The sequence below is a fragment of the Alternaria ethzedia genome (genome assembly GCF_023757985.1).
Source record: "Alternaria ethzedia strain BMP 0044 chromosome Unknown scaffold_5, whole genome shotgun sequence".
NCBI lineage: Eukaryota > Fungi > Ascomycota > Dothideomycetes > Pleosporales > Pleosporaceae > Alternaria > Alternaria ethzedia.
Window position 1 is genome coordinate 1031502 of NW_026056198.1, and position 26521 is coordinate 1058022.

Here is a 26521-nt window from a genome sequence, read left to right on the forward strand (position 1 = left end):
CACTTTTGAATATTAGATGTGTTATTGGTAAAGCTACACCAGCCATCAGGACACCAGTCACGGCCCACTCTTCGCTCTCTACCGCTCCCGTTACAAAGCTTGTTCCGAGGCTTACCGCGTCCCAGCATTAGTAGGATACTGATACGTAACCGGCTCACCCTTGATATCATTCTCCTCCCTCCACTGTAGCCGATCAATCTCACTGACGCCAGGTCCCCTATAAACACTCCCATAAAGCCCACTCGCCCAGTCCTTCCCAGGCCCCTCCTTCGTTGTCTTCGTTGCCTTACGGCTATACCACTTTCCATACGCCAACAGATAATACAACCTAAAGCTCAAGAAAGCAAACTTGTCGCGCTCGAGATCAGCAGGGTACTGCGCACCGAGATCAACAGCGGCAGCGATACCGCTCATGACAGCGACTTCGTGGGCGTTGATGAGTGTCCATGCTGCTGCGAAGCGAGTGTGATTTCGTCCTTGGAGTAGCCACATCCATGGTACTACGAAGACGTAATGGGTCCAGGAATGGCAGAGCTGGTGCCACCAATCCTTGCGTATGATCTTGTCCTTGTTGATCTCGTCAATGCTCCATAGATGGCCGTCGCGCGCCTTGTTGAGGTAGATAGTCTGGAAAATGTGCTTGTCGAAGGGGACGTCCGGTGGGAATTGACTTTGGTAGTTTGTGCAGTCGAAGCACATTTCTAGTTTTGATCGGTCTTGCGGGTACATCTTGATGTAGTACATGGGCTTGAAGTTCTTCTCGGCGTATTGGTTGCGGGCGGTTTGGTCGGCGCCGGAGAGCTCTTTGGCGGACTTTTCTGGGTCGTAGAAGTTCTCGTAGTGCTTGTGCATGTAGTCGCTGTCCCAGTGGGTGACGGTGATGTCGTCGGAGAATTTCGCGGAGCCGAGGACTTTCTTCTCGCGGAAGGAGGCGGTGGGTTCCAGGATACGCTTTGCGGTGTCGGCAAGTACGCAAAGAATGATTTCGTCATAGTGCTCTTCCTTTTCTTGCGCGTCCGCATCGGCGTTGTGCTCGTCGTCGTAGGGTACATGAACACTGTTGGGATTGTGCGAATCAGGCATGGGCGTACGCTTGATCAACCTAACGGTAACACCAGTTTTGTCTCGCTTCACAACCCGAGTAATCTCCGTCGACAGCCTAACATTGACACCTCTCTTTAGCAGATCCTGCCTCCAACGCTCGTAGAATTCGCTGAACTTGGGGAAAACGACCATTGGCGGCAAATTGCTAGCAATGCTTCGTTTGTCTACCGGATACCACATGCCGTACGTTGGACTAGTGCAGAGTCGTTCTAGGATGATGCTGGGTACATTTGGCGTCTCATTTCCAGTTCCCAGGAAAAGTGCAATCATGGGCATGGCGACAGTGTTGGTGAACTCTTCGGAAAACCAGAACATTTTGAAGAGAATCTTGATGGGGATCAATGCGAAGAAGATCTCAAACCAACGGACAATCTTGATCATGGTATGGAACCTGCGAATTTCCTTCTGATGGCGTGCAAGAAGCTCTGTGGGGAAGACATTGGTCCAGAAGATGTCGTCTTTGCCGAAGGAAACTTGGAGGTTGACCGGATCGGCGTGGTGACCTTGTCTCGCGAACATTGTCATGGTGTGGTGGAAGATGTAGCTTCCACCTTGAACACCTTGGTTCAGCCATTCGGCGCCATGGCGCTCTTTGTCGACTCCAATGGAAAAAGCCTGGCCACCACAGTAATCTACTGCGTCGATGAGGGTCACATCGAATTTGGCAGGGTGTTCGGAAAGATGATGAGCACACGACATTCCTGCCTCAAATCAACAACGATGCATCTCAATACACGCGTTCAACATACCAGCCGCTCCAGCACCCACAACCAGCACCTTCTTCTTTCCATCCTTGTTACCGCCTGCCATATTCGTGGTGGGCAGAATAGGCGTTCTGTCGTTTGAATGTGGCATCGAAGAAAAAGGCTCAGCACTTATGCGACGCGCTGCAGGAGCGCAAGCTACTGCGGGCCTGTATTTGTCTGCAGCTGTCACGACATCAACCTCGAACAAATGCGTCATGAAATCTCAAAGCGGCATGGTCCGATCTTGACTGGCTGCGGCTATCGGTCGATCGTGCATCGCCAAGCGCTCACCAAGCTTCAACACCACGCTAGATGATGATGTCATCCAAATTTGCGAATTAATTCATGACGGCAATATAGGTATCTTGGTGCAATTTCCCTGGTTCCCAACGCGTGATCTCGTGTCTACAGCGTGTGCATCCCCTTTAGTGCCCTGTCTGTCCAATCGTCCACCACGTCGCCTGTCTGATCGCCCGTGTTTTCAGAACGCGACGGAGGATCCATGATGGGGAATGACCCTGGATGTGTCGCCTGACTCAGATCGAAGAAGTCTAATCCCAAATCAGCCGTCGCGTCTGTATACCAATCATTCCCTATATCGAGTATGTCGGCATTATCCGTTCTTTCCTCGGCCGCCATGTCTACCGTCAAGTCCAGAGGCCCCTCCTGTGGCACATCCGGTACTGTTGGCGAATCGTTGTCCTGAGTAACACCCGTTATTGTGGCGAATTGCAGCGCAATCCGGCCAAGAGTCTTGTACGTAGGTGCGAGCTTCTGCATCCCGCGGACCTGGTCGAGCACAGTGCGCACTGTCGCTTTACGTTCGACGTCTCTCGGTGAATCGGTTTGGCCCTTGGGTCGTGCAAGAAAATCTGCGCATACGATCAGAACGGCGTGGAATACGAAGAAGAAGTCAAGCCAGGAGTAACCGATGATCTCGAATATACCCAGCTCGATGCCGATGGTGATGCATTGGAGGCTTTTGTGTACTGATTCAACACAGTCCTCCGCCAGGATTAGGGTTGTAGACCAGTCTTCTGAAATTGGGGGCGCCTTGTTCTCCAGGAAGCAGACGTTGCTCTCTACCTTTTGTATGAGAAAGTCTCGGGAGATGACACAACGCGTGTAGTAATAGTAGACGTGTAGCAATAATGTCATTGCTTTCAGATCCGGGTGCCCTGGCATGTCTTCTATTGACATGTGCTGAGGTATTTTTGCGAAGAAGTTGTCGCACTCCCGAAGTAGGGCCATGGCGACAGCGATGGTCGGGGACCGTTCCTCGGCAGAAGTTTTGTCGAAATAGGCACGTTGTCGAATGCGGTACGATGTGGACACTAGGTCGGAACAGAGATTCATGAACGCTGCGTTGATGCGCGTTTGCTCTAGCATTGGTGCGTCTGGGACTTTCATCGACATCTCTCGGTCGTCAATCACTGTTGGGCGGCCCAATATGCCGCACAGTGTCTTTTCGAATATGTAGAGCGACCACCAGACTTGTCGGCGCGTATTGCATTCGATGGGTTCGAATTGGACGTTCGTGCTGTCTCGATGCATTCCCATGGTAATGGCCTGATATGTGTTAGCAGAGCATGGGTGTCCTGTAAAGCAAATAACGTACCATACGTGCAGCAAGACCTATCAGTAACCACGAGCTGCTCTTCTGCCCGATATTATGGTGATGCATGTTGAGAAGAACGAGCGCTTGGACATTGTCCAGACGAGTCGATGTCAGAAGCGTCCGAAAGTAGGTTTTGGCGAAGGCGAGAAACTTGTGGCGAAGTACATTCATTTGGTCGACATCATTTGCTTTTGATTTCTGGCAGCCAAACGACAACACCAAGGCCAACGAAACTAGCCACCCCATATCCTTGCACTCTTCGAACAACTGCGTCTTCCGTGAGTACGTAGCCTCCAGCCGGATCTGAAACGTGGTACTATTGAAAAGGGGAAAGTACACATGTATGTGATCGAAGTAGACTGCTACTAGAGCGTCGGTGATATGCTTTGCGGGTATCAGATCACCAATAGTATCTAGACGTGATGAGTGATCATGATGTTGCGACGGATCGTTTGATGCCTCCCACTCTGTCCTAGATCTCTTGCGGCTGCCATGGCTAGAACCTGGACGCTGACTGTAGGATGGTGGAGCGAATTCATCTTCAGACGGGTTCGTGCTGCTGCGTTTGAGAGCTGAGCCCGATCGGCTCGAGGGGTTTGAGGTGAATGATCGGAGGCCAGGAAAGTCGGCGCCTGATACGGCCTTCCATCGGGACGCGAGGGTGCGGATAGTCGATGCAAGTCGGAAACTACTCGACGGCCCGAAATAATGTGAGGCACCACGATTCGTACGAATGATCTCGTCAGTCTGGGAAGATACTTGTTGCGTTATAGGCTGACGAAGGCGTTCTTTGCTTGTGGACAAGGCAGTAGTGCGCCGAGCAGAGTGCAGGGGATACGTGGTAGTCTGCGAGCCCAAGTATGCAGATGGGACAACTGGCGATGGCTGCAATGAGTGTTGCTGTTGTTGTTGCTGTTCCAGCGAAGAAGTCTGTCTATCGCTACTGCTACTGCTGAAGATGTCTGCGGGAGTAAAGTCGTCGCTCGCGGGCATAGCAATGTTCCTGGTCGTGGCGATCTTGAACAGGGTCTCTGTGTCCTGAACATTCTCATCCGGAAAGAGGCCTTTGACTAGCGACTCAAGGGCTCTGTAGCGTAAGCTGAGGGTCTCCACACTGCCATAGACCCTCTGTTTACGTGGAAGCTTCGATTCACACACCACGCCATTTGCCTTGCAGTCCGCACATGGCACCTCGGCATTTTCGCGTATGCACCGTGCCCGTCGGATTTTGCAGCGGTCGCAGCTCACGAGGGCTCGCTTTCGTGATGACCCTGATTTGGCCGGGCGTTCGGCCATGGCGTCGACTTCGTCGTGAGCAAGATCGGAAAGTGTAGCGGGCGTATTGACGCGCTCGAGATTGTGGAGTTCCGAGATGCGAAGATCGTATGATCACGTCGTCGCGCCCGCTGACAGCAGACCGTGGCCCTCATGCCGCCGACCAGGCCATCGGAGTTGCTTCCGTACCAAAGTTAACGCGCGTCACAATAAGGTTTACTGAGCGCGACCCAACTGGAAGGATCTTCTTTCGTGCTTATTAGAACTATCCCCTCATGCGCTCATTATTTATGCCGTGGTCTTGCCCGACCTCACTGCGCTAGTCTAGATACACTGGAATCCCGTATACAACTGCAGCAGCCCCGTTCAGGTACTTCAGGTAGCAGGCCTTTCTCGCATCTCGCACTGCCTCGTCTAAGCCAACGCCTTTCTGCGGCACCCGACCCGTGTTCGAACGATCATCCACCAATTTGGCAGACTTCTTTCCCTTCTTTGCACTGTCTACGCTTCTTGCAATCTCTACTTCCTCGGCCAATTGCGCAACTCGACCCTTGCCCTTCGCCTTCTTCGCGGGCGTTTTCGCGGGCGTTTTGGATGGTGGCGTATCTTCCTGTGCCTCAGGCCATAGTCCCCATAGTTCGCCCGCTTTGACGGCAAAACGATCGCAATCCTTGTCAGTGACATCCCACAGCATGCCAAGTACTGCTGGTGCGCCCGCAGTAAGATATGCCGCAAGCATACCCGAAGGCTCGAAAATGCCGTTTTCAGTGAGATGTACAGACGAACAACCGAAGAGAAGAGTGGTCGCACAGCCAGGTTTTCTGTCCCCTTCATCTTGCTCGCCGGGATAGAGACGTCGCACTGATTTTGACTTGACGTACTGTGCACCGCTGCCGTGACCGAAATACAATACCAAATCCTTCTCACGCAGTGCATCTTCGAATTCCTTCTCGGACGGTGCGCGGTTGGCGATATGGTTCCAGGGGCCTGCAAGCTCGTCTAGATGCGGTTTGATGGTTTTCGAAGTATGGGACAAGTCTCCGGATGGATTCAGCATGCTTGTACCTCCCGTACTTGTGGCTATGTAATGTCCCGGAGCAGCGTCCTGCTGAGTTGTGGAGGACCGTGCGGAAAGTATTCTTTCGCGAAGGGCAGCAAGGGAAGGTAGTCGCGAGATTGAAAGCGGCTCCAGGCAAGGCAGCGACTCCCAGGGGAACGCATGCAAGTTGTTGTCTAAGATGAGTATCGTGTGACGAGAACCAGCGTCAAGCTTGTGGGACGCGCTGTGATAGGCGCGTAGTGCTTCATACGTCTCCACGACCATGGCATCGAAATCGAGCTCGTCATAGGCATTGCGCTCGCCGTTGAACTGGAGGATGTCCACAACGAAGTATATGAGATCCATGAGCGCTTCGTCCAAGTCAAGATCCTCATTGGTAGCGTCGCCCAGCCCAATGAACAACTCCAGTACCCGTGTATCCAAGACTGGCCGCTTTTGAGTGCTCTTCTTCTTACGGGAAGGCAGGTGCTCGTTGAGTATGTCTTCCAAAGCCTTTCGGAATTTAGCTAGGAGAGCTGGCTGACGCTCATGCTGAGAGAAGATGCCCTTGAAGCCACCCAGCCAGATATTTTCCATGTTGATAAGAAGCTCACGAAGTTGGGTGTCCAGAGCTTCGCGTTCGGCCCACCACTGGTGTCTTGCTTCCCTCGAGGCCATGTCCTTGGCAGATCGCGTACTGAAATCACTGAGCTCAATGATCTCATCGAAATCCCTCTTGCCGTCCTCAAACGAGAACTCTTCCTCGTCCATCTCGCGCGAAGCGTGGCGAGCCAACGGTAGGCGCAATACGAAAGGAGACAAGCCACGCTCAAACCGGGTGATGAATAGCTCATCGCGGGCCTCACTAAGTGCCAGAGATACAGCAGACCAAGTTTCCGGAATGATATCAACATACTCCTTCTGAAAGCTAGACACTGAGCTGAAGGCGAAATGCGATGAATCAGCGGCTGGCCATCGCAGGCAGTCATCGCGCGACAGTTGTTGCTTCTCTGCCTCTGTTGATTCTTGCACGAGGCGCAAGGCGTTGACTTTAGGGAGCTCTGAGTGTTGTCAGTATAATGTTTGCCATGTGCCGTGTCTCACATACCACTCATGTAGGCTGCGTATAATGGGTGGAGGGAGCCCGGTAGCTCGGTCCCAGAAACGGCGGACATCAAAACGGTGACATGGCCTAGCGCCATGGAGGTTTGGCGGAACAGGTGATTAGATCCATTGGTAGCACACAGGCTGTGTGCTTCAACGAGTCGTGCACGTGCTTCGCGAAGCGTATCCATAAAGTCCACCTTGGCTTGCTTCTTCGCTCGACCAGTCTTAGTAGTTGCTAAAGATCCCACAGTTGCCTTCTTGGTGGTGGCTGCGTCCGAGAGTCTTCGTTCCTTGAGACCAAACGCAGGAAAAGCGATGGTCGATTCTGGCAGAGTGTTCACTGTGAAGTCTTCAGCAATCTGCTTCGCACTTTGTGCAAGCTTTGCTTTGAAGATAGCCCACATGTGCGACACCTCTTGGCTCAGCCCGGCCTGAAGCTGCTCTGCCTCATCAAGAATGCTGAGGGCTTTATCGAGATCATCGTGAAGAAGGCTAGCAAGGACAGCTCGGTCTCTCATGCTCGCCTGAAAAGCGCACAACGCAGAACACTGTTCGGCGATACTGAAAGCTTCGGCTACTACGGCCTTCCCTATCTGACGCTTAGTCGTTGTGACGGCCTTTACAGTTGCCCCTGTGGCCTTGGTCCGAGCACCGGCGTTTGTTCTCGCAGCCGATTTTGGTGCAGCTTTGGCAGCGGGTTTACGGCCTCTGGTGGCTGGCTTCGCCGTGACACTCTCTGTAGTCTCTAGAGTCATAGAAGAGACCTGATCAGCAAGCGCATCGACCGAGGGTGACGAAGTCTCCAACGTCTTGATGTACGAGGGTGAGCTCAGCTCCTGGAGAAGCTTCTCCATGAGGTCATAAGACTGGATTTCTTGCTCGTATTGACCGTTCCAGTGATGCATCCTGGCTACAGCTGAATGGTAACCTGCAGTAGACAAGCATTTGCGGGATGTATCGGGGCTCAGAGCATTGAGAATTGTCTCAGCCTTGTCGGGTCTACCGCTCTGGGCCCAACAGTCAGCGCGCCAACTAGCGTTGTCCGTGATGAGAGTTGCGGATCCTGTAGCCAAAGCGACCTTTTCAGCCTGTTCAGCGACATGGATAGCTTCGTGTAACAGACCTTGATGGGCGAAGATCTGGGACTGTTGCATCAGGGCTCGGTATAACGCGGGAACCAAGGACCAGAAGTCAGGCCCGTTGAGAGCATCATGCGTTACAGACATGACAAGAGGCGCAATAGGTTCCTTGCTGTCCACGGTTGTCATTTTCTTCGCATTGGCCCGTGATTCGAGGGCTGCCCAAATGCGACGATTGACTGTGACGCACTGCCTTGCATGCTGAGCCGCTGCCTTGTATGAGCCAGTAGCTGAGGCGAGAAGCGACTGAACATAGGACGCAGCCGCCACGATCTTGTTGAACCGTAATCTACCGGAGAGGGTTGTCGTTGACTGTGCGAGATCCATGAATTGTCGATCGTTGAGCGCAAAAGATTGTGCGTTCGTCATAGTAGTCAGACTGTCCAGTGTTAGTATAGTTCCGTCAAGATAAGACACTGCTCCACATACCATTTGGTGGCATTTCCGATACCCACAAGGTACTCGGCATACGCCATATGCCATTGCAATCTGACCTCTACAGAGGGACCATGGCGTTCGATCAACGCCTCAGCCTTGGCCAAGGATAAACCCGCCTTGCCGGTGTAACCAAGGTGGAGAAACTGCAGACCGAGGGCACACAGCGTGGTGATTAGCTCGGATGCATCAGAGTCGTTCCGTAGCTCTAAAACCTTGACCAAAAAATGCAGGAGTGGTAGAGCAGCGTACTCCTCTCCTTTCGCGTTGAGGAATTCAAGACATGCTTGGAGGTCTTGCAACCAGGTCTCCGTATTGTCGACCCGATCTGTGAGTGCTTCCCATGAGGACGTAGAGCTGACGAGAGACTCCCACGCCGCAAAGCACTGCTTGAAGGTTTCTGTGGGAGGAGAAGCCTGCTGCATCAAGGTCTTGAGATCACGATGCGCTTTTAGATGGGCTTCATAGTGCTTGAGTCCTACGTCTTCACTACTTGCTGTCCGCACGCTGTCGTCGTCTGTGGCATCAAGTGTAGTCAGGTGCTGGGGCAAGATCTGCGGGTCCTGTTGAGAAAGTTGAAGAAGTGTGACAGAGAGCCTCAGATGTCGGATCGGAAAGGTTCCTGGTATGTAAAGCTGTTGCAGTCGTTCGACAAGGATACATATCGATTTGTTGAGGTTGGAGTCCCACTGTCGATTCTTGGACAACGTTCGCAGATAGAGACCAAGCTGTAACTCCAAGATGGCTCCTCTCGTTCCAGGTTCCAAATCTTCCTGATCGTAGAAGGCTAGCTCATCTGGTTCTTGGGGTCCAAATCGAATGAATGAGTGATGGAGCGTTTTCAACACCCGGACGAGAGCGTCGAAAGATCCATCAGTGCTGAAAACCTTGTGCAGGGATGCTGTAGATGTCTCCTTCGAAAGTTGCTGCAACGCCTCGACGGTAAGGTGATTTCGCATACACTCTTGGAAGGCGATGCGAGAACGATCGATGTGGTTCAGATCCTGCAATGCTTCGCCCAGGTGCTCTAATTTCATTGAAAGAAGCCCGCTTTCTCGCTCGGATGGCGACCGGGATTGCAAAAGATCAATCGAGCGCTGCATGGCTACAACAAGGGCTTCGGAATTGCACCGCGCTCTTCGCAGTTGTGAATATAGGGACCAGTATGCATTTGACAGTTTGATCAGGTACGCGCCAACGAGAGAAGTGTTCTCCTCTGCCGGAAGAGTACCACGCTCGATCTCTTCATCAAATCGGCGTACGATATGTGAGCATTCCTGAAGAATGGTATCAAGCTCTTGCCATTGGTCTTGCGTCTTTATCGTCTGCTTGCAACATGCCATTAGAGAGTCAACAGTACTCTTCGCACATTTCCAGGCCAGGCAAATTCTTTCGGAGTGTCGGTTTTGCGATTTCGTATCTGATTCACTCGACGATGCAGTACCGAGAAATCTGGCAAAGAAATGCACGCTTGCTGCAATAATTGGTACCGCATGATGTTCGATCGAATTTCTTTCAGAACTTTCTGTGGTTTTCGACGTACTTGCAATGATTAATCGTGTGGCAGCGCGTCGCAGAGAATTCACTTCCGCAAATAAGGTTTCCAGATCGGACACAGATCCACCTAAGCCTCCTTGCAGAACATCAAGTGCAGTGGCGATGGTTTCCTCCAGGTCCGACTTCTTTTCGCCTTTCACAAACGCTTCAAGATTAATGATAGCGACCCGTATCGCTCTCGTCGTTTGCTTTGCTGCGGATGCATCAAGGCTCGAAGCCTCTTTTAACGACCCTAGCCACCGGAGGGCCTGATCAGACAAGCCCGCAGCTTGAGCGAGAGAGGAAAGAGTCTTGTTCGCAGCGGCCGGTGTAGTGGAATCAGTCGGGAGCCCTTCCAGGTCGATGTACAAGGTTTTCGCGAGTTTAAACTTCTTGCTGGGTGTGAGTTTTGATCTGCGAGCGAAAGCAACCAAGCATTTTGTAAACGGTTCTAAGAGTTCCCGATCAACGTTGCCTTGATGCTTGGCCAGGCCCCACCACTTTTTCCGGGTGCTGAAGGCCAGATGTTGTAGAAGAAGTACGGTCTCCGCAGATGGTTGTAGATTGTTAGAGTCTTCTGCGCTCGATATACTCGGGCATAGGGAGAGAATTGTCTGCGCTAGGGACTCCAACTGTCTCGCCGCCTTCGCTTGGCTGTTCGATGTCTTTGCAGTGTGCCAGAGCAGATTTATAGGTGACGAGGAGTTGGTCATTTTCAGATATTCCCATGTGGCTTCGATAGTCCGGGGCCTCTTGAGCTTCGCAATAATGCGCAATGTGTATATCTGGAAGTTCGCTACCAATGGCACAGCAGGGCTCTTCGGGTCGATCGTCGCAAAGTCGAGAAGCAACGCAATGCTCTCCTTCTCTGCAGTCCCCGGCTGCGGTAGGCCAGACTTAGGCTCCTCTTTTGCCGGATCCTGGCCAAGATATTTATCCAGCTTCTTCTTCAGTCCTCTGAGCTCTTTGACTGCCATGTTGTCTAGGCCCAGTGCGACAAGCTTGCTAATAAGCACGAGCACGCCATTCTCGTACTGCAATTCTTGTGAGTCCTTGCCCAGCACTCTCTGTGCCTCTGTTGTACCCAAGTATGCAAATGCCGTCCTTGCGCACTCTGCTGTTGCGAGAAGACCAGGGTCTGGGCCTGGTGCGAGGAAGGACGAATACGACGACGACCGACGCGGGGCACGTTTTTGGGGCGAGTTATTGAGCTGAGAGACGGATCGCTCTCGAAGGGGCTTCTGGGATACGGAAGAGCTCGTGGTATGACCGAGTCGCGGTCTAGCCGGCTTGCGCGCATCTTCGGCGGTCGTTGGCTTCGATTTGGTAGGGGGGCGAGCAGCGACTGCGGGCAGCGGGTTCTTCAGCGCATCGGCGAGTGTCTGGAGCGTCGTATTGGCAACTTCAGTCGCTAGTACGTATTTCTCCTTTGGCGCAAGCGTCGAGTTCTTCTGCTTGGTGATATCCGCCGTCGCTGTAGCCGTTGCTGTCGCGCCTCTCCGCCGTGCCGTAGCCTGCACCTTTACTCGGACGTTCTCCTTTTGCGGTGCATCCTCCTCTTTACCGGACAGTAAGTCCTGGAGCGCCGTCACCGTGGTGTTTGTGCATGTCGTAGTCGACCGTAAGTCTGCCTTGATTCGGTCGATGCGCGTGCGCGTCGTCTCGTTTTTGGTTGCCATTTTGGATGGCTTGGCGGAATGGGTCTCAGGCGCAAAATCTCAAAAGGCTCGTAGATTATACATTATTAAGAAGACGGGTGCGCTGGTAGGTATGGTGTCGTTCAGTGTCGTCGCGCACGTCACCCAAAGACCGCGGCCAAACAACTCGAAAACACGCTACCGCATCTGGCTAGCGTTGGGCCCCTTCAGCCCTATTCTTGAGAAGGCGCGACCGTTGAGCCGCAAGACCCCTTGTGATTCTATCCATGAGCTTGTGTAACTCTCGCAGTGCGCAAAGTTTCTCCATCACCACCTTCATCTTCTAGGTACAATCTTGTTGCAAAAACCCATCGCTAACTCGACAGACATTGGCTTCCGAGCAACCCGTGCAAGATGCGGCGTGAACCACACCCGCATATGGACAAAAGCCAATATTATGCGAATCGTCAAGCAGAACATTGGCTCATTTCGCACAGCGCATGTTGACGTCGGGCGACCGTCGCAGGAATCTAGGCGATGACACTCCCAGCAACGACCTCCAGGCAGCGGCGTGCATGCGCTATTGGTAAGTCGCCAGAATGACCCTCAGTGTTGGATTGGTGATCAGGAACCCACTTTGAGCTCTAGACAGAGATTGTACGAGCACAGACTGCGACAGACTGGAAGACAAGTCTCGATACCTACTGCCAACAGCATGTATTGGCTATAGTGACATGTCAACATCTTCACACCGATGCTTGCACAGTTCCAGTCTGTCGGTAGTGTTGTATTGAACATCCGACCAGTCGGTCGTGGATGAGATAGGGATATACGTATTGAGGTCATGATCGACTTCGCGTAGACGGATATTTATTTCCACCCCAGCGGAATCACGCCACAGCAGTGCAGACTGTGCGCCGTTGAACTACGTCTCCCTGACTGAACCTTAGTCCAACTATATCACTCGACGTTTGATATAGCTGTTGCGCAGAATGTAACAGTGTGGGGGATAGGTTCTCGCCGTTTGTTGGTGGGGCATCTATGGTTTGTTCAATTGGTGCTTAGCAACGTTGGAACACTCTCACTCAGACGTACCTCCGTAGCGAGCTCCTGTGCACTCCGCTATCTGGAAACAGCGCCAAAGCTTTAGTAGCAACAAGGCGTAGTTGTAACAACTAGTGGTGAGCAGACTCTTGTTGAAACCTTGGCCGCGTCTTCTTTGCTCTACACTGGCTTACGTGGGAGTTGTATGCAAGGGAAGTCACTACACGAGCATGCTCCCAGCGAGAAGAAAGAGCCAAGGTCCAGGCAAGCGAGTCGGTGGTGATGGAGGGATGATGCAGCTGATACGAAGAAGGAACCTGTATCTCACGCTCAGCTCCGGACTGCCACGGCGCTATGTAGTAGTAGGATCGTGCCTAAAGAGACCTTGGCTTGGTCCTTGGTCTTGAGGCCGAGGCCTCTAAGCTAACCTAGCTTCTCGCTACTCCGTCGTTGCATGAAAGTAGCTAAACGGTGCTTGTGACCATCGGGTATCGAGTAGTGAGTAGTAGCGCCATCGATCACAGACGGTTGACCGGATCTGGGGTAACGGAGAACAAATAGATCATCGCTAAAACGACTTGGCTTGCGCACCTCTTGTGTTCGTTTCCTACGAGTCCGGACAGGTAGCAGACGTCCGTCTAACACTTTCAGATTTAGGGGATTCAGACAACCGGGTCTGCTGCTCGGCAGTATGTGTAAATGTTAACGATTAGTAAACGACGCCTAAGCGACACGGTTTCTTACACTGTCCTCATATCTGGGTGCATCACGGCTATAAGCAGGCCACTTGGCGCCATGCCAGATCTTGAGCCATGGCCGTTGTATCTTGCTGTCTTCAAGGTGGCTTGCAGATACGAGAGATCCTTCAAGGAAAGATTGGCTGACCGGCTAATGTTGTGCTACCTGTTGGAGGCTGGAACTTCTTCGGCTCACCAATCTCTACCAGGCCACACCTATGATCAAACGGAGGATTCAAATTGTCGTGTGAAGGCTCTTCGCATCCCTTCCAAGGTTCCAAGGTTTCAAGATTTGCTGACAGTTCAACGCAGTCAGCTCTTCCGTTCGCGTATCGAAGCCGCGGTCCTGTTCGGCGACGGGCGCGGAGTCGCTTCACAAACTATAATTGCCATTGATATAGCCTTTATGTCGGCGCGATTGGTGTGCCAGACGGGATGTGTTGCAGATTTCCAGGTATCGCTCATCGTTCCACGATGTACTAGGTCCAAAGAGGTAGACGGCCCCGCCGTTGTTCGGCTTGCGGGGTAAACTCAAGTCCTGCTGGTACGTCCCGTCTACCTCAAGGCTCCTCGCCCAGGTGGTCTCGACGCTGCTTATATTAAATGGTACCGGTCCTACGGGCCATCTCCAGGGCTGCATCGAGCGCGGGTAGAGAGTGGAACTCGGTCGTGTGTCCAAGTACGCTCTCTACCGTCATGCGTTTCCTTGGTACGGAGAAGCCAAGTCTGGGGTACTATGAATTGACACTGTTAGTACCTTTGCAGACCCTGTTGTAAGTACCCAGACACGCTGCATAGCATCCCGAGAACCCGTCCAACTATGGAGCCCTGCCGTCCTCAACATTTAGACGCCTTGGTAGTGGAAGTAGAATGCATCAGCTGTAGACTACATACGCCACTCATACGATGATGACGGAGCTACTCTGCACCCGGGTAGCGGTTCTCATGCGTACGAGCTTCCTGCAGGAACGCTGTTTCACTACCGCAAAACAATTGCACGTGGCGATCGAGTAGGACATGTATGAACCTGTCTATCGTCCTCCAACAATAGATGATCGTTCCGTGGCGCAGCATAACGCCGGAAACTTCTGGAACGCGTCAAGACGGTCCACGTAACAGCACGCTTGCTTTTCTGACCAACAGGGCGGTACATTCTGGCGCGTCAGAACTGCAAGTTTTGATTGCGGACGAGTATGCATGCGGACGCAACTCAGCGCTTCGACCGCCTCGGCCTGCAAGCCTGGTATTCGGGATGGCGCAAGCAGTTCTCATGTCTCCCGTCGTCCGTGATGGTACGAACCACGGTAGTTGCTGCCCGGTGGTAATCTAGAGGCGGCAGTCAGCATCCGCGCGACTCGTGGGCTCAGCGAACGCATTTTGAATAACGGTGTGTCAAATGAACCCACCGGCAGCGCGAAGAGATATGCCAGTTCGGGCCGCGCAACGAATGCCAAGGGGTGAACAATTCTCCAACAATCAACCCCCTGGCTAAGAGCCGCCTAGACCGCAAACGGTTAGTGGTAGTGTGCCTGGCATCGCATCCTCCACAGTCGCCTAATTGCCCAGCCAGACCCTCCCCCGCAACTGAGCACGGCAAAAGCAGACGCCAATGTCACATTCGACTCAGCGGAGGTTGGACGACTCGTCGAAAAGGAATCCGGACCGCACAAGCTGCGGCGCAGTTGGCAGAGGCAAACGCCTCATCAAAGACCAACCATGGCGTTCACGCAACAAATTGCGCAAAACTATGTGAATACGCATCAGCGCGGCGAGACCGCGGATGGCACCGCTTTGTGGCACTGCAAATCTTTGTCGCATTCGGCCTCTTCGCAGGCATCGCTGACCCTGAAGACCATTCGGAGGCAGAACAGGGGCGTGCTCCACGTGGTGGCGGCGCATTGTTGTTGTTCTTTTCCGTCCTTTGCCGCTTGAAACTCACACGCGACAACATTTTGGTATCTGCACAGCGAAGCTTACTCGTCTCTGACAAGGAGCACCCAGCCTGTCTACGCTCAAGCAGTGGAGTCGCCCGGCGGGCCCGAGTACGACATGTCTCTCGAGTCGTCTCCCTGTATCAGAGGGGCACCTGAAGCCAATATTGGGCGTCCGCTCGGCTGGCAATACACTCGCTGATTGACAGGGGACGGAAGCTCCCTGGACGCAATGGCCCATGTCAAACTTACTCTCATCAACCCTGCAACTGTAGCGTGCTGAGAAGCTTAGCGATCGTCTAGGACCCGTCCACGCCGTCCAACATGCCGCGTCTGGGGCACCTGCATTTCCGTTTGGCCCGGTAAAGAAGTCAGTTGGACGATCTCCTTCCTTTCATGTGTTCGGTCCATATCAGGGCACACTGCTCCACCCAGACTAGTTGTTGGCATCTATTGACATTATTTCCTATATCCTTCGCACATGCCCTAGGCTGTGGATCTTTCTCGCGGAGAATACCTTTAGTGTTGACTCCTCCTTTGTGCATACAACAAAGCCAAGCCACATCCCACCTGACCTACTTAACCTATCTGACCGTTCGACAACGTCCTGTCACACAGTAGCCTGCTTATTGGTGCTCGACAAATCTTGGGGCGGTCACTGGATCTTACAGAGCACGAGACCGAAATTGCTTCGTTGCAGGCGCGATTCGACGATTTGTTGCTTGCCGGCCATGGTCTCTTGATGAGCTGAGAACAGAACTACGTCCGATCATCTTATCGGGCCGCTTCAACTCGCATACGACGATCTGTTGCAACCATGGCGCCCTACGACATGGCCATTATAACCTCTGCCCTGGAAGGCCGTTCTATCAACAAGCCGTACGACCCAACCTTGGACAGCATGGATCCGCTCAAGCCCGTGTACAAGGCGGGGCTCATTCCCCTTGGCATATTCGCCATGATGAGTTTATTATCAGTTACGGCCTTGCTCGGATTCATCACTCAACGAATGATATCGTGGCGGAGACACTACAGACAATATGTCGGATACAACCAATACGTTATCCTCATCTACAACCTCTTAATCGCAGATCTGCAACAATCAATCGCCTTCTCGATATCCTTCCATTGGCTCCGACTAAACAAGATCGCGGCACCCACTGGCGCATGTTTCCTGCAGGCCTGGTTCCTGCAAATTGGGTAAGCATTATCCCCATCCGATATGTCTGTGATATAGACACTGACTCTGTATACCCGTGTTCAGAGATGTCGCGAGCGGTTTCTTCGTCCTCGCAATCGCGATACACACCTGGTTGGGCGTGGTCAAGGGATACAAAATGCCATACTTTTGGTTTGTGGTGTCAATCCTCTCGATTTGGGCCTTTGCATTGTTTCTCACGGTGCTTGGACCGGCGCTCTACCAGGAGCGATACTTCGCTCGTGCTGCAGGATGGGTAAGCCTATCCCTCTCCGACTTCCGTGTACCCAGGAACTATTTGGACTGACTATCAGTAGTGCTGGGTTTCCCACAACTACCAAGAAGAAAGGCTTTGGCTACACTACTTGTGGATCTTCATCGTAGAGTTCGGAACAATCATCATCTACGCCCATGTCTTCTTCCACCTCCGCGGTCGCATCCGGAGCATCATCGCGAACGATACTAGCAAGCTCACGCGCGCGACCAAGTTCATGGTCATGTACCCTTTCGTATACGTCCTCCTCACATTGCCCATAGCGGTGGGTCGCATGGTAGCGATGACCGGTCATCAAATGCCAGAACTCTTCTACGTCGTGGCTGGCTCGCTTCTCACATCGTGCGGCTGGATCGATGCGCTCTTGTACACCTTGACACGGCGGGTTCTAGTCTCCGGAGACTTGAGCACAGGGCACTACAACAGAACTGTCACTGCGACCCTCACGAACGCAGCACGACCAGGCGACGACAATCATTACGGCCTACATTCCATGAGCAACAAAGAACCCCTCACATCCACTGCCCGCACCGTCACCATAGTAGGTGGCAGCAACAGGCTGTCACGAATAGTGGACCACCGCCGCGGGCGCAGTTACACAACGCGGTCACGACTCGAAGACACGCTACACGAGGACGATAGTCCAACACGAGCAGGATCACAAGATTCGATAATCAAAAACACGCCCACAGGGCACGGCATCAGTATTGTCACCGAAACAAGTGTGCAGGTGGAGACTACTGACGACAAAGAGTTCGAAGCAGGAAGGCCACGGTCGAAAGACTGGAATGATGAATACAGTCGAAGGCCGTCATGAGACGGGTATACTTTCACCCTTGGCCTGGTCCTCCTCCAAGTGACCACGCCCGTTGCTCGCAGAAACAACTGCACTACACACCGACCCCGTTGTCCCTACCTTGACTCGATACTACTTGTACACTATCGTTTGTTCAGCACGAAAAGCGTAGGCGTTGGACTGGCGCGACTTCCTGTTTCCTTTGTTTCCAAGCTATGTTGCACTACACTGTCTACCAAGAGGTAGCATTGAGATACCCGAATACAAAACAACTACAATTTCAAACGTACACTGTCCGATTCTAGTCTACCACACCACGATGTGTTAGTGTATTAGCATCATATAAAAGCGCAGTACTGTATAGAACAATACATATCGTCCCCCATGTTCTACCACCTAGTGTTCACGCGAAAGTACATACGCATACATTCGGAGTAAAAATGTGACCGGTCAATCCAACATCCGTTCCACGTTTCACGTTATCGAAAGTAGTAACCTTGCGAAGTTCTTAGTAGACACTCGGAGTGCGGTGCGAGGCTCCTCGCGAAACCTTACGCCTAGTGTAATCCCGACGAACGACGGAGTGCTCACCGAATTCCAAGACAGCGTTACGCTAAGCAGTCCCGAGGTCCAGATTGATTGCATTTAGCTCATATCATTCGTATTACGGGCGTGCTTCCTATGTTGCATGAAATGAACGCCGACTTGAAGGGTGCTGGAGCCGGCTTCGTAGAGAAGCTTTCGAGAGCCACTCCATCGAAGGGAAAAAATGCACATTTACCTACAGCTAGTACTAGCAGTGAATGACCCGAAGGTCTGTATTGCATTCAGAATTTGCTATTTTCGTCTCAGCACTAACGTATTCTACAGACCTATTTTCAGTTTCATCCTTGATCGGGGTGGGGTGGAGCAGAGTATGCCTTGGACGTGTTTGCAGTGGTCCGGGTACTGCAGCCGACAAAACAAAGGGTTGCATCAAGCGAGCGTGAGAAAACATACTCATCGCTTATCTTACATAACACGAACCATTCATCGTTTAGACGTACAGGGTTAAGGTATGGTAGTACGCGTGGTTCATGGTGGCGATCGCAATCGCTGGAACTCTGAACAGTATGCTGCTTGATGAGATGTCGCATGTAGAGAAGGCCGGACTGGAAGAGTATGTCATGGCGCGCTTTTGGCACTCGGTAGGAATTGCAATGGCAGGCGTTGGCTGCAGGTGTAAGCTTTCATGGCGACGATTTTGGGAACATGGTAAGAAACTGATCGGATGTACCGCAGTCTACATTCCTACTAAAACGAACGTTCAAACAACTGCTAAGGCAACGTAGACTTGTTCATTATTCGTAATTGACGTTACCCCCTACCGAGCGCATAGGTCCACGCCCAAGTCATTCCGTGATTGGTTTGATGTTGACTGTAGACTGCGAATAGTAGAAGTTGGTGGAGCGTCTTGGGCGATGGTTGCGGGAGGACTTCACACTTCAACACAAGACACTGCATGTACTGGGATTGGAGGATGATGTTTATTGGCGTGAGGGGTCACTCAAAGCCATTTTGGCACACCACTGTATCTGCACCATGACATCGCCGGTTTCCATGCGTAAGAAAGTGCAGAAGGAGAATAATCGAGAAGTCCGAGAAACCACGCCGTTGACCATCCGTATCCCATTTTGCCAGCCAATCCACCCGGAGCCACCTGTCCACGTCTAGATGTAGGTCTCGTAAGGTACGGGTGTGATGTTCTCCGGCTTCTGCTCCTTGAGGCTGACAATGTGCTCGGCGCGGGGCTGTGCGGGCTGGCGCTTCATCTGTTGGGGCTCGCCAGTCTCCTTGGCCTTTTGTTGCTTGGCGAAGTTGAGCTTGACGCGCTTGAGGAAGTCCTCTCGTGAGCGGGAGTGGCGGACGTGCTCGATGCGGACGTTGATGCGCTTCTCCATGTATCGGTTGCCGACTTGCTTCTGGAGGATGACACCGACGGCGGACTTGGTGACGTTGTAGACGATACCGGTCTTGCCGTGGTAGACCTTGTAGGGCATACCCTTCTGGACGGCACCTGTTTTGCATAAGTCCTCCGCTTCAACCGCTTTCGCTGTGGACCTGGGGTTTCGTACCGTTGGCTACGACATCGACGATATCACCGACCTTGTACTGCTTGAGGTAGGTCGAGAGCGGGATCATTCCCTTCTTTTTGAAATCGCGAGAGAAACTGTCGCAGCGTCAGCAATCGTCCGAATGAATGAATAGAGTGCGCCTTTGGTTCAGACTGCGGTCTGGTACTGCGGTCTGGTCCTTCGGTCGCATGGGGAGAGTCGCAATCATTCCAACTTACGCATAGCGCGTACCCGCGCGGAGACCGGCTGCGTGACCCATTGTGTGTTTGAAGTTGGGCTGGTGGTTAGTAGCTGAGCTGTTGTTGATGGCGGAGTGCTTGAATTTGGCAGAAACGAGGCAGTGTGCGGTGGTCCGCGCATTCGACCAATCGGGTGCTCTTGGCAAAGACCCACATGCGCTCTCGCTACGCAAACACCGAATATTGACCATCTTTTTGTCGTTCTCTATCGCAGACTCAACCATCGACAACCACAATGGCGCCTCCCCGATCCTACTCCAAGACGTACAGCGTCCCCCGTCGTCCTTTCGAGTCCGCTCGTCTGTATGTGCAACCCCATGGCCACTGAGCGAGAGCGTGCTCCGCTTATGTCTGGGACACAAGTTAATGTTGGGTTAGGGATACTGAGCTCAAGCTCGTCGGCGAGTATGGTCTCCGCAACAAGCGCGAGGTCTGGCGTGTCCAGTTGACTCTGTCCAAGATCCGTCGTGCCGCTCGGTGAGTGCTCATTGTTCCCGTCTGCGCGCAATTGATGCGCAGTCTGCGAGATGCGAATTCGCTAACATCTCGCAGTTCGCTTCTTACTCTTGACGAGAAGGACCCCAAGCGTCTCTTCGAGGGTAACGCTCTCATCCGCCGTCTCGTGCGTGTCGGTGTCCTTGACGAGTCCCGCATGAAGCTCGATTACGTCTTGGCCCTCAAGATTGAGGACTTCTTGGAGCGCCGTCTCCAGACCTGCGTCTACAAGCTCGGCCTCGCCAAGTCCATCCACCACGCTCGTGTCCTGATCCGCCAGCGCCACATCCGGTATGCATCCGCCCGCATTCGCTCAAGAAGCGCGCGACTAACAGTATCACAGTGTCGGCAAGCAGATCGTCAACGTCCCCTCCTTCATGGTCCGCCTCGACTCCCAGAAGCACATCGACTTCGCTCTGACCTCGCCATTCGGTGGCGGCCGCCCTGGCCGTGTCAGGAGGAAGAAGGCCAAGGCCGCCGAGAAGGGTGGTGACGAGGACGCCGGCGAGGAGGACGAGGAGTAGACTTGACGCCAAAAGGAATGATTCATGGACGACAGGCGTTAGGCACGATGGGATGAATCTCTTTGATAGTCATCCTGTCCTGGAAAGCACTATATCCCTTGTGGGTCTCGGCTGGTGGATGATCTACATATACTTCACGTAGACACTGCCCAAAAATTTTCAACTGCCATCGTCTGTCTTAGTTCACTTACAATGCCCGTAAACACGTAAATGATGCTTGCCCACGTACGGTTTGTAGGAACCAACAACACCCTGCTGCCTACATCGATGCTACGTCTTGTCATTTGCTTGTTGTTGTCCTATTGTAGGCTGCAGGCCTACTCAGTTCTTTCTTGTATGAGGTGACAGTCTCACCTCATTCATGGCAAAATCCGGACACCGTGGAGCCTACATCAAGATAAAAACATGCAAAGTAGGTGGCCTGACGTTAATGTAGGCTCCCGACCTGTTTAGTTATTTTCTTGTATGAGGTGGTCTGACTGACGCTCTTGCAACGATGGCTGCCCTGTGGCTAAGTCGTTGACGAACCCAAGCTGCATAACGTTTGATCAGCTCGCTGCATTTTGCATCAAACTATTGATGAGCCTAATACCTCCCGTATCTTGGCCCTACCACATGCACACGTTACAACTCAAGCAATCGACAGGTATCAATACGTTCTCACAACACCAGCTTTCGATCACAATGTCTCGATATGCTCTTCCCTACTGCATAATCCTAGTACTCGGAGTCATCGGTATACAACCGCGTCTGCGGGCTAGGTCTCTTCCCCTCCAACGACAGCCCAGCCGCAACCCTCTCCTCGCCCACCTTGGCCCTCGCCTCCTGCATAATCCACAACCCAGAACTAGTTCCCAGCCTCGTCGCGCCAGCCTCCAGCATCTTGACTGCCGTGTCCAAGTCCCTGACTCCACCACTCGCCTTGACCTCCATCTTCTTCTTGCCTATTTTGGCCGATGCGAGGTATTCTGCCGCGGCGACCATGAGCTGCACGTTGGGCAGGTTAGCGCCCGGTCCGTTGAAGCCAGTGGATGTCTTGATGAAGTCGAAGCTAGCAGCAGCGGCAAGATGAGATGCAGCAAGGATTTGCGCGGAGTTTAGTTGCGAAGTTTCGAGGATGAGTTTGAGTGTTGTGGGAGCAGGGCAGAGGCTTCTTATGCTAGCAAGTTCTCTGTAAATGGCGCTGTAGTCTGGGATATCGTCCGCGTCTTCCTCACTAAAGTCGCTGGCGTTGCTGCTTCCAGCATTCTTGGCCGTGTTGGCAGCGGTGATGCTGTCGATGGCTGAGTCACGAGCACGCTCTAACGGTGGAGAAGCCGGTCGGTTGTGCTTGGTGAGGAGGGAATAGTTGAGGACGACATCAAGTTCCCTCGCGCCTGCTGCTACTGCGGCACGTGCTTCTCGCAGCTTGTAGTACGTGTCTTGGGTTCCTTCGTGGAAGCCTACAACGCAGGCTACGAGCACATCGGTGCCTTTGAGGTTGGAAACACAGCGTTGGACATAGTTCAGGCGAACACAGACAGACTGAGAATCTTGTCAGCTTGGGTTTTTCTCGGGAGCGGTGAGATGTAGCACGTGTCCCAGCTAAGGGTGCGACTGTGCCTCATCCCGAAGAAACACCACCACAACTGCAGAAGCACATACCTTGAAGTTCTCCGTCCTGGCCTCAGCGCAAAGCCCATCGATCGTCTTTGTCGTCGCGTCCAACTTGAGTACCGTGTGATCCACCGTCTTAGCCAACTCCTTCAGCGCCTCATCTCCATTCCTCATCCGCGGGCCTTCGTAAACCTTCCTCGCCCTCTCTCCACTTTCCACCTCTTTGATGACATTTTTAACTGTCTGATCAATCTGCGTTTTCCATTCCTGGTTCGTAAAGCGATCCGTCATTATCTCGATGGGGTTCGATTTGTCGTCGCAAAGATCCGGGTTGGCGGCGAGGAAACCGCGGATCAAAACTTCGGATTCCGTCAGAGGGATGGGGTGGGGGTTGGTTGGAGCTCCCGCGCCTGCTGTGGATGAGGTGGACATTTTGAACGACGCGCTTGCAAATGTTTGTTTATTGATCTTGTGATTGTCCACTGATCTATTTTAGTGGCTGTCGAACCGTGAGCCGCGGATGCGCGAGCGAACGAGAGGGCGAGTGGAAGTATTGACGATGACGTGGGGTGGCTTGTTCTCGACTCGTGTCCAATCGTTAATTGAAATAAGCACTTTAGGCGAACGGTTCTGCAGCGGCGTTGCCTCCTGGTCTTTGAGATAAAGGTGGCTGTATCGACGCCTATTATGTAGGAATCTTGAAGTTGGCGGAGGTCGGCGTTTTGCTCGTCATGTGGCTGCTTGTAGGGAAGGTGCTATGAACTGGGTAGGGGTCTCGGCCATGCTTCCCCACTTGGAGAGCAGAATCATTCTGCCAAGAATGATGTCCTTCTTTTCTAGGTAAGAAGCACATCTCTTTGCGATACTAGTAGGTTGTGACCGTTTCCATTCCACGCGGGTGGTACAGTACCCGTATACAACCTGGTGTTCGGTGTAGACGGAACTTGATCAAGTCAGTGTACACCACATAAACATAAAACCGGCGTATGCATGTTATTCACAAGACAATGTTGGATCACTTCTTTGTGTGCGAAACGAGTGTGAGGAATTGACGCTTGATTTACAAAGGACCGCTAGCATGCGTAGGTATCCTCGATTGCAAGCCGGTCCTCACCTCGGACGACTGATCCAAAGGCTCTGAAATGCTATCTCTCCTCCCACATGCATGTACATGAAAGCTGAAAGACCATGCCGAACAAAAGGAAATAGATTCGAGGAAAAGGGTGGTCCATCAGCGCTGAGATATCCGGAACTCCCGTTTTTGTGACTTTTGCATTGACTCGAGTCGAAAGATCCCTCTTCTATCCTGCGGTCGAGTCGATCGGCGCCAATGAGATCTACACCCCTAAGCCATGATAGTCGTCATCGTAACCCATCAATCCCCGCTGTCATCACATCGACGAATCGTCTACTTCCTTCGGAAAGAGCAGCCCTCGGTCAACCGCGCCTTGCCACCAGTTGGCTGGCACCTGTGAATGCGTTAGCCCATGCCCTGTACCCATATCCATTTGTCCCAAACTTACAGGACCTGCGAGCAGCCCTGGCAGACGACGACTGTGTTGGCGTGCGAGAAGACGGTGGTGATGGTGAAGCATCCGGGGCACTTGACGTCCATGAAGAAGGAGCGGGGAGCGGGCACGAGGGTCTTGAGCTTGTGCTTGCGGGCCTCACTACACGCTTGTTAGTCGCAAGTCGGGGGCGAAAGGGCGGGAATGTATGCGTACGCGGCCGGGGAGGGGTTGAGGAGGTCAACTGCGAGAACCTAGGATGCTGTTAGTCCAAAGTCCTCATTGAGATAAATTTTGCGCAGGGCGAGGCGGCGAGAGGTTGCGAATTGAAGATGCTGTGGCAAACTCCGGGCGTCTCGTGTGCCTGCTCAGAATCCTCTCGCGCGGCCGTCCAGACCCTCGGGAACTCGAACTCACCATTCTGACGATTTATGGAGAGTCTTTTGGTTTGGTTGATTGTCGTTGATGGCTTGTCGATGATTCGGGCGCGAAAGTCACGTAGTAGAAGGGGGGGTTGCTGGTTGACAAAATCGACCATTGTGCACCAAGCGAGCTGCGCTAGTGGATCTTGGCGGCCCGTGCTGCGAATTCCACAGGATCTCTTCCCCGGATCAACATAGTTTCACAATGCTTTGCAACATTTTAGTCTTTTTCCTAACGCTGTTGTTCTTTGACTGCAATACGGAACGTTTGTGTTGTTGTGCTGCGTGTTGTCCAGTCTATGACGAAAGCTCGCTCCAGAGCGGCAAGATGCCCACGTGAACTAAACATGAGCAGACCGCCACTAGGGGTGGCTACATTTCGTGATGCTTTATACAAAGAGTGTATAAGAGTAGATGTATACATTTCCATCGAGGCTATCCACTTGTTAAGATTAATACTGTGTATGCTGCAAACTGCGACACATACTCAAGCCACCCGTGTACTCTTGGCTGCTCGTCCTGAAGTATAGCGAAGCAGCTAATTGCTGACAAGCCTTTTGTTCGGGACCTTTTCGATTTACAACGTCGAAATCAAGTGAACAATTGCAACTGGACTGCATGCCGCTACACCACACTCATTGCTTCACCTCTGATTGCACAGCAAAGTGCATCTTCAAAACTAGAAGTAAACGAACATGTCCCAATCGGACCGATTCGCAGGTATGATGCATCCAAGCACACGACACGAGTGAGCTTCCCAAGGCAAAAGTTCGGGAGAGCTCTGACTGGTCAGAAGTCGTGCCGCCGAATCTGTGGAGCACTCTGCTTTTGACCGGGAATGTGAGAGCAGCAATCGTAGACTCTCTGTGTGGTCATTTGGTCTAGCTGAAGTTGACTCGACTGAGCGCTAAAGTGCGAGGTATTGCCCCATTGCATCTGGGGTGACTTCCCTTTTACCCCACTTAGCGTCATTTCCAAGCTCGTCGTACGTCGTATAGACTGCGGCTGCATATAAGTACGAGGAGGAAACAACAAAGAGTGAAAGAATAAACAATCCATCCAGTTCACCGGCGATTTGTATCTCAACATGGCCGCGCAGCAGAAGAACACGCAGGAGATAGAGAAGGCGAAGAAGCTCAACCATGTGCCCTGGGACGAGGAGTACGAGAAGATGATCTCTGGTATGCTGTATGTATACACATTCTACTGTCTGCAATGAGTTCAAACTACATCACTGCCTTCTCTTTAAGAAGTAAACATGCACACTATTGAAGGGGAAACCCAGATATCGTGAAGCCTACATCAACGCTACATGTTCCTCTATCTAGCATTATCTTCATGTAGACTGCAGGCAAATGTTTTCATACCGTAGGATACTGACACAACCCCAGCTACAACGCCTTCACCCCGTCCCTAAACGCCGCCCGCTTCAAAGCCCGCGCCTTCGCCCACAAATACAACACATGGTTCCCCGACCCCGCCACAACCGATGAAAGCAAGGGTTTTGACATCCTCGCCGCAGAGCGCCTGAAGATGCTCAAACAGATCATCGGCCATGTGGCTGACGATGAGATATTCATTGAGCCCCCTTTCAACATCGACTATGGCTGCAACATTTCCCTAGGCAAACGTTTCTACGCAAACTTCAACCTGACTATTCTGGATTGCTCGCTTGTTACCATAGGGAACCGGTGCATGTTCGGGCCTAATGTGTCGATTTTTGCGGCGACGCATGAGATCGAGGTGCAGTCGCGACGGGACAATATCGAGTATGGAAAACCGGTTGTGATTGGTGATGACTGCTGGATTGGGGGGAATGTGGTTATCCTACCTGGAGTTACGATTGGCAGGGGAGTCACAGTAGGGGCTATGAGCGTGGTGACAAAGGATGTTCCGGATTTCTGTGTCGTCATGGGACAGCCGGCGAAGGTGGTTAAGAAGGTGGCGGAAATTCCAGCGGAGGAGGGCGATGTTATGGCTTCTTAGGAGCTTAAGATTCGATAAAAG

The 26521-nt window shown here is 52.5% G+C and overlaps 9 protein-coding genes across 9 annotated transcripts; 3 read left to right on the top strand and 6 right to left on the bottom strand.

Annotated features, from left to right (window-relative positions):
- Positions 1-111: 111 nt before the first annotated feature.
- Positions 112-1914, bottom strand: J4E87_003061 (uncharacterized protein; the record flags this gene model as incomplete). The annotated part of the gene is made up of 2 exons (XM_049374694.1): positions 112-1805; positions 1854-1914. The coding sequence occupies 2 exons, from the start codon at positions 1912-1914 to the stop codon at positions 112-114; spliced, it is 1755 nt and encodes a 584-aa protein (XP_049235685.1).
- A 341-nt stretch (positions 1915-2255) lies between these two features.
- J4E87_003062 (uncharacterized protein) lies at positions 2256-4764 on the bottom strand (the record flags this gene model as incomplete). Its single annotated transcript, XM_049374695.1, has 2 exons — positions 2256-3419; positions 3469-4764. 2 exons carry the CDS (start codon positions 4762-4764, stop codon positions 2256-2258), a joined length of 2460 nt encoding a protein of 819 aa, XP_049235686.1.
- Positions 4765-5062: 298 nt separating this feature from the next.
- Positions 5063-11678, bottom strand: J4E87_003063 (uncharacterized protein; the record flags this gene model as incomplete). The annotated part of the gene is made up of 3 exons (XM_049374696.1): positions 5063-6843; positions 6891-8407; positions 8458-11678. The coding sequence occupies 3 exons, from the start codon at positions 11676-11678 to the stop codon at positions 5063-5065; spliced, it is 6519 nt and encodes a 2172-aa protein (XP_049235687.1).
- Positions 11679-16180: 4502 nt separating this feature from the next.
- J4E87_003064 (uncharacterized protein) lies at positions 16181-17637 on the top strand (the record flags this gene model as incomplete). Its single annotated transcript, XM_049374697.1, has 3 exons — positions 16181-16548; positions 16613-16802; positions 16864-17637. The coding sequence occupies 3 exons, from the start codon at positions 16181-16183 to the stop codon at positions 17635-17637; spliced, it is 1332 nt and encodes a 443-aa protein (XP_049235688.1).
- Positions 17638-19325: 1688 nt separating this feature from the next.
- Positions 19326-19989, bottom strand: RPL21A (60S ribosomal protein L21A; the record flags this gene model as incomplete). The annotated part of the gene is made up of 3 exons (XM_049374698.1): positions 19326-19672; positions 19731-19825; positions 19949-19989. The coding sequence occupies 3 exons, from the start codon at positions 19987-19989 to the stop codon at positions 19326-19328; spliced, it is 483 nt and encodes a 160-aa protein (XP_049235689.1).
- Positions 19990-20204: 215 nt separating this feature from the next.
- Positions 20205-20988, top strand: RPS9 (40S ribosomal protein S9; the record flags this gene model as incomplete). The annotated part of the gene is made up of 4 exons (XM_049374699.1): positions 20205-20272; positions 20348-20446; positions 20522-20755; positions 20808-20988. The coding sequence occupies 4 exons, from the start codon at positions 20205-20207 to the stop codon at positions 20986-20988; spliced, it is 582 nt and encodes a 193-aa protein (XP_049235690.1).
- Positions 20989-21705: 717 nt separating this feature from the next.
- Positions 21706-23473, bottom strand: J4E87_003067 (uncharacterized protein; the record flags this gene model as incomplete). The annotated part of the gene is made up of 4 exons (XM_049374700.1): positions 21706-22512; positions 22633-23071; positions 23093-23232; positions 23465-23473. 4 exons carry the CDS (start codon positions 23471-23473, stop codon positions 21706-21708), a joined length of 1395 nt encoding a protein of 464 aa, XP_049235691.1.
- Positions 23474-23992: 519 nt separating this feature from the next.
- On the bottom strand, positions 23993-24512 carry CRP6 (40S ribosomal protein S27; the record flags this gene model as incomplete). The annotated part of the gene is made up of 4 exons (XM_049374701.1): positions 23993-24053; positions 24108-24254; positions 24309-24346; positions 24510-24512. 4 exons carry the CDS (start codon positions 24510-24512, stop codon positions 23993-23995), a joined length of 249 nt encoding a protein of 82 aa, XP_049235692.1.
- Positions 24513-25601: 1089 nt separating this feature from the next.
- J4E87_003069 (uncharacterized protein) lies at positions 25602-26500 on the top strand (the record flags this gene model as incomplete). Its single annotated transcript, XM_049374702.1, has 2 exons — positions 25602-25702; positions 25906-26500. 2 exons carry the CDS (start codon positions 25602-25604, stop codon positions 26498-26500), a joined length of 696 nt encoding a protein of 231 aa, XP_049235693.1.
- Positions 26501-26521: the final 21 nt, after the last annotated feature.